Raw genomic sequence first — 13,330 nt, forward strand, 5'->3', positions numbered from 1 at the left:
TTGCATACTGTTCTTTTAAAATGTTTGAAGACCAGTGTTGGGTAACGTTACTTTTAAAAGTAATACGTAGGAATATTGCGCAACTCCTTAAAGTAACATAATTAATTTAATATAATTAAGTACATTTTTATGGAAAGTAAAGCATTACGTTACTTTTGCGGTATTTTGCGTTACTTTTTTTCACAGCCATTTTCACTTCTGCTATGCTATGCATTCCATACAAATAAGCCATGCATTGCATACAAGAGACATTACAGGTTATGCTAGCTACTGTACAACACTCATGTCAAAACAACATAGCAAACAAACAGATATTTAGAAAGTAGGTCTTCACATCATATTTATTATAAAGAATCAATAACATGAATATGCATGATTTGTTTTTCCATCAACATGGCAGCCAATATGAATAATGAAGGATAACCACTGTCTTACTAAAGCAGCAAAGTCCAACACTTGAAACTGAATTATATATGTCATCATCTGCTGTGCCCATCGACAATGTCAGAGTCAACTTAAGATGTGTTTCGAAAGTCAGGATAAAATTTAGTGGGGAATGCCAGCTGTTTGAAGGATCCTCTGCCACATCTTGACAGGCTTGCAGAGTCGTTTCTACAAGTTCCTTCCAGGTACTGAACTGGGTGGCATCGGGCAGGGGAGAGTCTGGTTCCAGAGCAGTTAAGCAGCAAAAGGTGAGACCTTTCAGTTCAGATGCCCCCTCTATCATCACAGGTTCAGGTCATTTAGGCCAGTATTCTTGACTCAGTTTTAGGAATGATGGCTCCATATTCCATCGACCAGCCTCAATAAGACTTTGAAGAGGTTTACCTCTTGTTTTGTCATCAGCTGGGTTTTGTTGGGTATCCACATACCGCCAAGCATTGTGGTCTGTCAATTCTTGTATTTCTGAAACAGGTGTTCCAACAAACACCTTGAATCTACAGGAGTCTGACTGGAGCTACTCTAGCACAGCTGTAGAGTCTGTCCACAGAATTGACTGATGGATGGAGAGTGTCATCACAGCCTGAGGTGGGTTCCATTGAGTGAGTCCTATTCTGTCCAATCCACTGTTCTGCAGCTGAGGACCATGCTTCGGTGAGCAGATGAGCTATCACTGTTGGCTGGTTACTAGCCTACTGTCTGAGGTCGAATCCTCCATCTGTTAACAGGCTGCACAATTGATTGACAGTTAGCTTGGCCACAGATGGGTAAGTCTCTTGGTGATTGCGAGCATTCTGCTGCAAAGTGAAGATGGCAGAACCTGCCATTCATACACATCTGGATAATCCTCACAGTGCAGATATCTCCAGATGAAGCAGAGAAGAGGTCTGTCCTCAGACAGCAGGCAGACCTGATGAAACATCCCCCAGATATCCCCATTCACAGCTACGTAATGTTGTCTGAATATCAGGAGTACACCTATCAGGGATGAACCAAGTGCAGGTCCTGGCAGAAGCTGATCATTCAGGGACAGACCTTGATGCCTGAATGAATGGTTGAAGTCCAGCCATGGCTTGTTATTGTGGGACACCAGGTGGTGGGCAAGGTACCATGCTTCTGTCTGGGTGATCTTCTCAGGCTGAAGCTTAGTGACATAACCTGACTTGATGACCTTAGCAATCTCCCCTGAGTATACAGCAGCCTTCTCAGGGTCTTTCTTAAGTCTCTTCTCTATACTCCTCAGGTTAGCTGTGACAGACTGAATGGAGCTTGTAAGTTTAGGTGCACCAGGTTTATGTAGGAGGGGGTGGCATAACGATGAACTCCTTCAACATTAATCCGCTGAGTTCTGGCTTCGAGCAGCTTCATAGCTTCCTGATCCTCCCTAGAGCATACAACTGTTTTCTCATTATGATAAGGCAGGACGTCGAGTTGCCATAACTTCTCAACATTATGATAGAGATTGTCATCAGGGCTGACAGTGGACAGGAAAAGGCACTGCTGCACTGATGTATGGACTGAAATGTTCATTTCAGCCCCTTGAAATGCCCACCCCAAGGCTGTGCGGATTGCAACTGGACCACATTTATTTCCTTGACAGACCGGCTCATTGGCTGTTATGAGATGGATGTGGTCTGAGCCTATCAGCACCAATGGACGCACTTTGTGGAACGACTGTAACGGAACCCCTCTGAGGTGCGCTTAACGTTTCTGGAGTGTCTGCACTGGGTATGACTGTTTCATTAGGTCTAGACATGAAGCTGTGAATGCCTCAGAAACCAGGAAGTATTTCTTTGGATTGCTCTTTGGAGAGATTTCCAAGTCAATTTTAGACCCACAAAGGGTAGTAATGTCTGGTCTTACAGTGTGTAAAGCATGTGTCTCAGGCTCGCCTTTCAATTGAAGCTGTTGGACAGCAATAGGTAGGATCATGGTTCGCTGCGCTCCATCATCCAAGATGGCGTAAGTCTCCATTGACATGAACTTGTTATGTAGCAGCACTGGTACCACTTTCAGGAGCACTCTGCCTGATGCAAGGTAGTGTGTGAGGTAGATACGACTCTCCGATGCATTTGAGATAGGGTTAGTTGAATGACCTTGAGCTATGACATGAAGAACTTGGAGATGTTTGCCACCACCACAGTGACTGCAAGGCTTTTTGAGGTTACATATATCAGGTGCATGTAATCGCGCACATCTCCAGCAGCGCTTTCCCTCAGAGATCCACTTTTGCAGGTCGGCAACTAACTGTTCTTTGATGCTGTCACAGCGAGTAATGTAGTGCTCTTTACTGTAGCAGAACAGGCATTGCACCTTAATGGATTTCTTTTGCCTTTGCTCTTTGGGACTAGTGGAGACTTTAGGCTCAGCAGAGGCCACACCATGATATACAGCCGGACTTGATCCCGTTGCCATAACTAGGGCTTTCTCCTTTCCAATGCTTGGAAGTTTCTCCTGCTGGTTGCACTGTTCCAATCGAGTTGACAGTCCCTGCTGCTGTGCTTTGACTTGGAGACATCCTGCAAAGTCCTGTAAATTGTAGGGGTTAAGAATTGTGGAGTTGAGTTTTCCTTGTAGCTGGAGGAACTTAATAAAGCTATCCCATAGGTACTTAGGTAGCTTGCTAATTAGACGATCAACATGTGTGCAGCAGTTAAGCTCCATTCCTCTAGGTCCCTCTAAGGACAGCAGCATGCTAACTAGAAGGTGGACTCAAAACGCAAAGCTCTGAAAGCTGCAGGCATCATTGGGCTTCACATCTGGTGCTGTGAGAATTGCTGCTATCTGGCTTTGAGCCAGTTGGTGTGGATCAAAGAGCTTGCATAGCTGCTGAATATGGGTATGGGTGGTGGTGACATGACTGCCCGATCATTTGTGCTTCAGGCAGTTTGAGATGCTCTTGCAGTACATTATATTTATATTTCTCCGTTAGCTCTGGGTAAGGCTCAAGCAGATTGTCCAATGCCAACTTCATATTTGCAAATTCTCTTTCACTATCACTAGTGAAGTCTGGAATTTTCAGTTTGGGGGCACCATACAGTGTGCGCTGTGGTATATTAAAGCCTGGTATAGCTGCAGTCTGGGCTGATTCTAGCTGTGGAGGAACAGCGAAGGCTGGGCCGCCCACAGAAGAGGCTAGAGCAGAGAACATGTTTTGAGGTGGTGATGCTGACAACGACATAAATCTATGGTGAGGGGGTGCATAACTGGATGGAATGGGTACATTCACAGGCAGTAGCTGGGAGTTTGGTGCTGCAGGATAGCAGTAAGGCATGGTAGAGTGCTGATAGATAGGTGTTGGAGAAATCAAGTGTTGTTGTCAGGCTGGAACGTTCGTTCAACATCACTGATCATTGTTTGTTCATACAGAGGTAGTGGTCTGGCAGTCTGAGAGGGGACAGGCTTAGTGGTTTGTTGCTGCAGGTGTAAGACTGGAGATGCTGTGCCAGAGGAGATGGGAGAATACAGTAAGCCTGTAGACTTTGAATGGCTTGGATGGATTGGAGTGAAGCCAGGGCTGTACAAATCTACCTCTGTGTTATGGAGAGTGTCTCTTATATGTGGCTTTTTCACATGTCTCACTAATGTGCATTCAGCAGTCAGTTTTTCACCATGTGGCTCCATGTCATGTGACTGTAGCAAAGGGGGAGAACTGCTTGGAGAGCTAGTAGGTATATGAGCAGAGTGCGGTGGTGTTACAGGTGGTGCAGTACATTGTACACTCTCATTATCCTCTCTCCCTCTTCTTCCCTGAGGAATTATTTGATGTGTTCCATCAGCTCCTGGCGGCAATGTTTGCGTTTCTCAAACTGATTTAATTTGCTATGCAGTTAGTCTATGTCAGCGGTTTCCTCCCTGTCCCTCTCAGACATAGTTTCCTCAATGAACTCATACTTAATAAGTCTGCTGGGCTTAGACTGGGTGTGGCTGGATGTACACCCTTATTGGAGGCTGTATCTGCTTGGCTTCGGTTCACTATGGCTGCTGCTCCTTTCTGCTCCTCTGGCTCTCTCTGATAAGCATGGGAGGACAGGTCAGGTCATGATTATAATCAAGGATATAATCCTCCAGTCATTTGGGAGTGTGACAATGCCATTTTGGTCTAACTTGGGTATCAGCATGAGGGAGAGATACTGTTTTATCATCTGATGACATTTTCTGAAGTAGTCAATTATCTGGCTCGAAGGATCCTTTGTTGGGGATTGCCCCACTGTAATGGTATTTTTACACATCTACACATTAAATGTGTCAAGAAATTAGATCGATTTACTATTGAAAGGTGATAAATTCATGATTGACACTTACATCGTCTTTGATTAATCTCTATATCAGATAACCGTGTGAATCTGTGAACATGCTTGAACAAAGTTAACTGCTTAACTGTTATGCAGTTCCATTGCATAACTCGCAATGTGAATACATCATTAACGTAGCAGCGCGCTGTGTGCTATTCACTGACGTGCAACATCTGTGGATGTAGAACTGCTAATAAGTCTACAATGTGAAGAATTCACAACACCAGCCTAACATCTTCAAGGAATGTGTCTGATAATAAAATAATATTTTTCACTTAAGTCATCTCAGTGCACGCCTGTTTTGAGTTGATCCACGGTGTGTGCAGATGCCACTGGTTGATCGCATACAACTTCAAAGGTGCATGTTGATACAACTTGAATGGAATCATTTTAATGCTACCAAAATGTCATAAAAACGGTTTGTTTCATGAATCAAACTACTTGTTTATTATAAAACAAAAATGTAGAATCTTTTTAGAAACTAAGAAATTTTTTCTGCATACACAATCGATGTAGAGCGTTGCTCGGACCCACTGATCCAGAGTCAGCTTTTCTCATCCTATTCTCCCAGATACAGGTAGCTGTAACACAGAGCAGTTCGGCTGCATAAGTCAGTGAATTGAGTGAGTATTTCACCCTGTGTATCATGTCGTGGCCAGTGGAAGAGTAGTCTTATAATCCCTCTGCCTAAACACGTTTACTGATTTTTTTTAATGCAGTGTGTGCATGAATCAATCGCGTTTCACTCAACCGAATGTTGACCCCATATTACGCTAAAACACTTTATTTAAAAAGTAACTCCGATATTATGGTCTAAAATAAAAAATATTGCGTTACTTTACTTGTTACTCGTAAAAGTAATCTGATTACGTAATGCGCGTTACTTTTAACGCATTACCCCCAACACTGTTGAAGACTGGAAAAAGAACGTAATTGTACATTTTGCTTGCTTGCCAGTGAACTGGTGATTTGGGTTGTGAAAGAAATACATAAACAACTAGACAATGAGACTTGATTAAATAATATTCCGGGTTCGGTACAAGTTAAGCTCAATCGACAGCATTTGTGGCATAATATTGATTACCACACAAATTTATTTTGACTTGCCCCTGCTTTTCTTTAAAAAAAAGCACAAATTTGGGTTACAGTGAAACACTTACAATGGAAGTGAATGGGGCCAATTTTTGATCATTTAAATGCTCTTTTTTATTATTTATTTTTAGTTTAGTCACAAAACATAAACAATGTGCATGTTAACATGTTTTTAGTATAATAAAATAAATTAATATCCTTTTCTGTGTGAAGTTATAACTATTTTTACAACTTTATTGCTATGACGATGTAATGTCAACAAACCCTGAAACCTTAAAATGACTATAAAAATGATGATTTAAACAACTTTACAGCTCAAATAATACATGAGTTTTAACAGAAGAATTAGTGTAAGTGCTTTTAGAAAATTATAAGCTTCACTTTTCTGTCTTTTAAACCCTCCAAAAATTGGTCCCATTCACTTCCATTGTAATTGCCTCACTGTAACCTAACCTCCAAAAGGAGGGACAATTCAAATTTAATTTATGTGGTAATCAACATTATGCCACAGATGCTGTCGATTTGAGCTTAACTTGTATTGAACCCAGAACATTCCTTTAAGGAATAAATATGCATCTAAATTGTACAGTGGGGTCCAAAAGAGACCACTGGTGATAATGCTTCTCTTTCACATTTAATTTTTTTTTTTTTCATATTTAATACTATTATTTTCATTACAAATTATATTGTCATCTTAAGAATTTAAGTGAATAGTTGAATTGAAAAATTGACATGAATTTCCCACTTTTGTTTGCACTCAATCTGGCATGGACTCCACAAGTTTGTGCAAAACCTGATGATCCATGATATCCCAGCATGATTTGTGAATGTTCCAAAGAGCATCTAGTGTGCTTTAATGGAAGCAATGAAATCTGACCTTTTGTTAACATTGTTAAGACTTTTGTTAAAGTGGTTAAACATGGTAAATGTCACAAATTTGAATCCCAGATGTTCAGTATGGTCTCAGAACTTTGATCCCCACTGTATTTCCCCACTGTATTTCCTTTAGAAAAATGCTCAAATTATAATAACAACATTAAATGGTTATGGTATCTTGCAGGTACGGGTTTTCACTTACCTTATTGGCAGAGATATGACCTTCTCAGAAAATGTCAAATGGATTGCCTGCAACAATAAGGGTATGTATTTCCTTTTCAACTTTATTCAGCTATTGATTAAGCACCTCTAGAATTAAGTTTTAATGCTGCACATTCAGCAGATTTCAAATTACATTCAACGGCAGATCAAACATTACATTAGGTTATTTCCTTTTAAATCTTTTGCTTTGTTTGATTTTTGCAGGTTATTACACTCACGTCTCGACACTTGCTGATGTACAAGAGAACGTTATGGAGTATCTTCATGTTCTTAGTCGACCAATGGTCATCAACCATGATCATGACATAATCTGGACTGAGGCGTATATGGACAGTGTGGTGAGTACATGATAATAGCACTCTTACTTTTCAAAAGAACAACCTAACGGCTTGGTTATTTACTGAATCAAAAAGATATTGTATCAGATTAGAGTTTCGCATTACAAAACACCAGTGAACTCAAAGCCTACTAGCTAAAATCTACATTTCAGATAAATGTGATGACAATGCAAGTCACAAATTCCCACTCATTTTCAACACTTTTATTGTTCATTTAAAAACACTTTAAGCATGTGATGGTGATGTTGTTATTGTTGTTGTTTGACCTAACAATGTGCTAACTGATTTTGACTCATTTTTATGTTCCTATATTACTGTTTCTGTGCTAATGTTCTAATGTGATTCTCTCCCATTCATCCCCTTCATCTTATCTGTTACACAGCTTCCTAACACTAAAGAGGTAACAGCTCTTAGAGACTGAAGAACCTGTAGCTACAATAGCCTGTTGGTCTGCGTTGAAGTTTTATGCCATTGTACTTTAGAATACCTTTATACGTCGAAGATTTTAGATATTTAGCCTGTGGTCAGTGTATAACATAGTTCTACAACCTAGTCAGCAAACCTGAACTTCTACAAAGTAGTTTTAGGACGCCCCCTTGTGTTTATTATCATTTATCACAATAATTGTTAGATATGACAAGTGAATCACAATATTACCAGGAATGTGCATTTGGAATGTAAAGAGGGTACTTTTTGATTTCATGTTGACTTCAAAAATGTAAGGCAGAATTTTATCCTCAGTCACCATCCACTGAAGAAAGTCATATGGGTTTGGAACAACATGGGACAACAGTCTGAATGTTTGAGTGTGAGATATGTATTTGACATTTCTAAAATCTTTCCCATAGCTGTTCAGAAGTATGGCTCACAGTCTGCTGCTCATGACCTCAGTTGCCATGCCAGTGTTCAGTAAGAAGAAAGAGACACTTTCTCATGGCATCCTGCTTGGAGTGGTTGGAACTGACATCCCCCTATCGGAAGTGATGAAACTAGCCCCTAGATATAAGGTAAAAGAGAACCACCGTAGTTGGTCCACTGTACAGCTAGAAGTTACAAACAAAAGTTTTTTCACTTCTTTAAGAATAAGCAAAAGGATACCTGAGTTTGCAGGTTGGTCTATGAAAAAACAGGAGCAGCTGCGCAAAGTGAAAGATTAGAAAGGGCGACGTTTATTATGCGATATCTCAGTATGTAGCCTATGCTTTATTAGAGCTGTCAAACTACAAAAATGCCTACACAATGTATCATTTATCCCTGGCTAAAGTCAATAATGCATGTCCCTTGATAACTATTTGGGTCGTATTTAATGGAAAACTCTGTGAGTGGCGATGAGTTGCACAAATTAATATTGGGCAGCCCCCAAAGTCGTAGCTGGGCAGCATCAATGGATAATGAGCAGGAATGGCTGTGTGCATGCATTCAAAGAAAACAATGGCCTAGAAATTTAGGACACTGTATGTCATCCCCATGATATGCCTGGTGTGTGTCTGTAACCGGTACAGCTCGACCCGCTTCGAATGGGATTTGAACCGGCATCTCCAGCATGGGAGGCATGCGCGCTTACGATGAAGTTAAAGGATACAGCTTCTAGCGTCGGTCATTAGTGGGCCTCTTGAGGCCAGGGGAGTGAGGTTTACACATACTGCACAGCTATCACGTACCAGCTGGCTCCCGTTACACGTCCATCACAGTATAAATGTGTAAATACCAGTGGTGCTTATGAAGTGTGTGTCTTTTAGCTTGGAACTCACGGCTACGCCTTCCTCATCACAAACAATGGATACATCCTGGCCCATCCTGATCTGAGACCCCTGGTGAGTCCATCTGAATCCTCTTACAGTCTCAATCACTCAAACATCTGCTCCACTGTCCTTTAGATATTGGCCTAAATGCCATTAAGTGACGTTATATTGATTTGTCATCGCTCTTGCGGCTTTTTGTCTTTTTGTGTGTCAGTACAACGATGGGAAGAAGTTGAAACCGAAGCCCAATTACAACAGTGTGGATCTGTCAGAGGCCGAGTGGGAGGACACTGAGGACAGTGTGAGTTACACACACACACACACACACACACACTCACTCACTCACTCTCTCTATCTCTCTCTTGCTCTCTCTCTCTCTCTCTCTCTTTCTCTCTTTCTGTAAGTATTTCCACTGGTTTAAAGCTCAGCTAAGTATTTGTATTATATCTGCACAGTTGAGAACAGCGATGGTGAAAGGAGAGACAGGTACTTTGGCTTTAGATGTAAGGGCAGCTGTGGATAAAGGGGTGAGTGTGTTTACATCAGTTTTTAAATGAAAAAAACTATTTTTGTTGAATCTCAAATACCTGTCAAAATTCATATAAAAATAAAATAAGAAATAATATTTTGCATAAAGAAAATGAAGCCTATTTTAGGAAGATTTCCCCTACCCCTCAGATTTTAATTACTGTACGACTTGTGTATATATATATATATATATATATATATATATATATATATATATATATATATATATAATTTCTGTTATTGTCAAAGGTAATTCTTATTAGATTCTCATTTCCAGTAACGGTTTACAGTGCATTACTGTAAAACGTGATATACAATAATTTTAAACATTTTAATCAGCATAAATTAAAGAAAGGTCAACAAACAATTCCATAATATAGTTACTTCACAATAAATATATATATATATATATATATATATATATATATATATACTGTATATATTCTTTACTCTAATGCAAAATAAAAATAATAGTAATAATATATATATAAAATGTAAATCAGCATATATTAAAGAAAGGTCAACAAACAAAATATATATATATATATATATATATATATATATATATATATATATATATATATAAAATGCATTAAGGTACATTTGGGGGGTATATTTGCTTTTTAAAAAAAAAAAAATTATTTATTTATTTTTTATTAGATAAAAATCCAGAAAAAAACGTAATAGTCCTAAAATAAGCTTTGCATTTTATTATACAAAGCATTAAAAAAAATTAAAAATATAAATATATGATCAGTTATATAATAATTTATTTCCAACAATTAATTAATTTATAATCATAGTAATTATATTAATGATAATATAAACCTACAATAGTAAAACATTTATTTATTTTTTCTTTTGATTTTAGGGTAGAATATGACCTGGACATGTTCTTGACAGGTTTTACGAAAGTCACTCTATTAGTAATAACATGTCAATAACACACATAACATGAGGTGTTTGTGTTTTTTGGATAAGTACCCATATATGAAATTTGTCTGATAGCCTTTATGATGGTATTTTTCTTTGTACCATCCAGAAAAGGCCCTTGTTCCTGAAAAATGATTATTTCTACACAACCATCAATGAGACTCCGTTTAGGTTTGTTATGCTTTCTTACATTCTCAAACATTACCTTTCATCTTCCATATCAGAAAAGCTTATTGAAAAACACATTTTGTCTGGCATTTGTTTATTGGATTCTCACCCCCCTTTAGATATTTTCAATAACAATACTTTAATACTGTATAATGTCTTTAATGCATCTTTTTGATTTACTTTTAGTTTTGGTATGGTGCTTACAAGAGGCCACGGGCAGTACATGTTCTTTGGGAATGTTTCTGTGGAAGAGGGTGAGTTCACTGTAGGATTAATGATTTAAATAAGAAATTGGATATAGATATATTGATAGATATACTCTTATAATTGATATATAAGAAATTCATTTTCAAAACAGCACATAGTGAAAAGAAAACTACTCTTTAAGTTATAAAACAGATGTTAAGCTGCCACATGACTTGTTGATGTAGCTTCTAAACATTTTATGCTTTCTTTAGGTCTTCATGACCTTCAGCAGCCTGATCTCTCGATAGCTGATGAATGGCAAGTATTGTTGTTTTGAACTGATAATATCAACACTGAAATGGCTAACATTTTGTGTATTTTGTTCTGAACACCATCAGGGCAACAGGTCCTTAAAAACCTCAAGGTATACATCTTGCTAAGTTAGATCTATGATCTTTGGTTTACTCACTCAGGACGTATTGCGAGACAGATATTGACCCACACCACCGTAAGCTCACTCAGCTCCAGGCCGTGGTCCGATACCTGACTGGCAAAGAGCCAGACTTGGAATGTGAGTTTTCCTTAACTGTGTTTTCCATTATTTATGCTATCATATTATCTATTCAGTTGTTGAATTGTGTAAAGGTGATTGTGATATTGTTGCGACAGGTGATGAGATACTGCTACAGCAAGTTCTTTTTGATGCAGTGGTTACAGCTCCACTGGAGGCCTACTGGACAACGCTAGCACTAACCGGCCCCGGGTAAGGGGCTTTATTTAATCTGTGTATGTTGTCCATTAAGCATCAACACAAAGATTTTTTACAGTATACTGACCTGTGAAATCCCTCCTTCTGAAGAACATTTTTTGGGCAAAGGTTTAGTGTTGTATGTTTATTGTCTTTCTCTGTTTGCTTTTATCTCTCTGTAGTGTAGATGAAGGCATGGAGACGGCTTTCCTTGGAACCCGCTCTGGGCTCATGCGTGTCATCAGATATGCAGGAAGCGAGAAACGAGTGGGAAAGTGAGTGAGCTATTGAGAATGTAACACTTTAAATCTGTTCACTGTAAAACATTTTAGTAATTTTAACGCAGGGTTCTCGTGATCATTAAAAATCTGACAAAATCAGGGAAAACTGTGATTTCTAGGCCTGAAAAAGTCATGGAAATTAATAAAATCTTAATATGACCTATAAAGTCATGGGAATTTTTGAAGTGAATACACTATATGGCCAAACGTTTGTGGACAAAAAGCACCAACATTCATATGTGCTTGTTGAACATTTAATTTCTTTTGCTGGAATTTAGCTGCATGAATTTTCTCCCAATCAGACACAAGACCTCACTAATGATGGGTGAAGGACTCTATTCATTCAAAAGGTGTTTAGTGGGGTTCAGGTTTGGGCTTGATGCAAGCCAGTCAAGTTCTTTCACACAAGACTCTGTACATTATTTCTTTATAGACCTTGCTTTGTGTACAGGGACATTGTATTGCTGGAATAAAAAAGGGCCCTCCCCAAACTGTTACCGAAAAGTTGGAAGCACAGTTTTTTAGAATACCGCTGAAGCATTACAATCTGTCTTCACTGGGAATAATGCAATAGCCAGACATGTTAATTAAGGGGGTGTCCACACATTTTTGGCAAATAGTGTGTTTTTATCGAACTTTGCTCAGCTCATTACCACATAAAGTGAGAAATTATAACATATTTAACAATACATATTGCGAACAGTGTTTTTAGAATTAAAAAGCATACATTTACCTCATAATTTACAGTGAAATGTTATGTTTAACAAACCAATATAATATAATTTACCTTTATAGTTAAATATTTTTACAATTATGTTTTCATTAAGTAAAAAGTATGAATTTTACTATAATTTCTGTATTGTACCACCTTTGTTATAATGGTGGTAATCAGTGCATTATAAAGTACCAAGCAGAATTTTGTTCTTATTTTTTTTATATTAATTCATAAATAATATAATAATCATTGTTTTATATATAAATATATACCCACACTGTAAAAAAATAAATATATTATTACAGAGAAAATACGGTTTAATTTAACATTCATTCCCCATTTTTCAATAAAAATGTGATGTTGCACTGAAATACATTTATTCACACCATATTAAAATTTTCCCTGTTACTTAACTGATTATATCTGTTACTGACAAAAACAGGCATTCTCCTTTAAATTTAAGGTAAACTTCATGTTTTTTCACATGTGAAAATGTCATTTTAACCTGAGATGTCTTTAAAAATATGTCTGTAAAAAAATAAAATAAGATTTCTTCCAGTTAAATTTTTTGTTTTAACATTAATATTATATTAGTTATTAAGTGTTAAATTCCCATAAAATACATTTATTCACACCAAATGTACATTTTCAAAAAAATGGCTTTTTTTCAGATTTTATTTATTTATTTTTTACTTATAAAGTTATGTTTTGAACTTTATTTGATGCTACATTTGCGACACAAAATACTGAGATTATGCTGTACTC

General features: G+C 37.8%; 1 protein-coding gene across 2 annotated transcripts in view; it reads left to right on the plus strand.

The window, feature by feature from the left end:
- The window catches only part of LOC127437594 (voltage-dependent calcium channel subunit alpha-2/delta-4-like), a 48,924-nt gene that overhangs the window by 13,225 nt on the left and 22,369 nt on the right, over positions 1-13,330 (plus strand). Inside the window, exons 12-24 of one of the 2 annotated variants that reach the window (XM_051692616.1) lie at positions 6,889-6,967; positions 7,131-7,264; positions 7,647-7,664; positions 8,113-8,271; positions 9,004-9,078; positions 9,221-9,307; positions 9,462-9,533; positions 10,577-10,638; positions 10,822-10,889; positions 11,094-11,139; positions 11,295-11,392; positions 11,491-11,584; positions 11,752-11,844. In XM_051692616.1, coding sequence (XP_051548576.1) covers positions 6,889-6,967; positions 7,131-7,264; positions 7,647-7,664; positions 8,113-8,271; positions 9,004-9,078; positions 9,221-9,307; positions 9,462-9,533; positions 10,577-10,638; positions 10,822-10,889; positions 11,094-11,139; positions 11,295-11,392; positions 11,491-11,584; positions 11,752-11,844 — 1,085 coding nt within the window. The remainder of the gene's footprint in view (positions 1-6,888; positions 6,968-7,130; positions 7,265-7,646; positions 7,665-8,112; positions 8,272-9,003; positions 9,079-9,220; positions 9,308-9,461; positions 9,534-10,576; positions 10,639-10,821; positions 10,890-11,093; positions 11,140-11,294; positions 11,393-11,490; positions 11,585-11,751; positions 11,845-13,330) is intronic. The other variant, XM_051692617.1, reaches the window with a different exon arrangement.

Source organism: Myxocyprinus asiaticus, chromosome 48 (genome assembly GCF_019703515.2).
Source record: "Myxocyprinus asiaticus isolate MX2 ecotype Aquarium Trade chromosome 48, UBuf_Myxa_2, whole genome shotgun sequence".
Taxonomy (NCBI): domain Eukaryota; kingdom Metazoa; phylum Chordata; class Actinopteri; order Cypriniformes; family Catostomidae; genus Myxocyprinus; species Myxocyprinus asiaticus.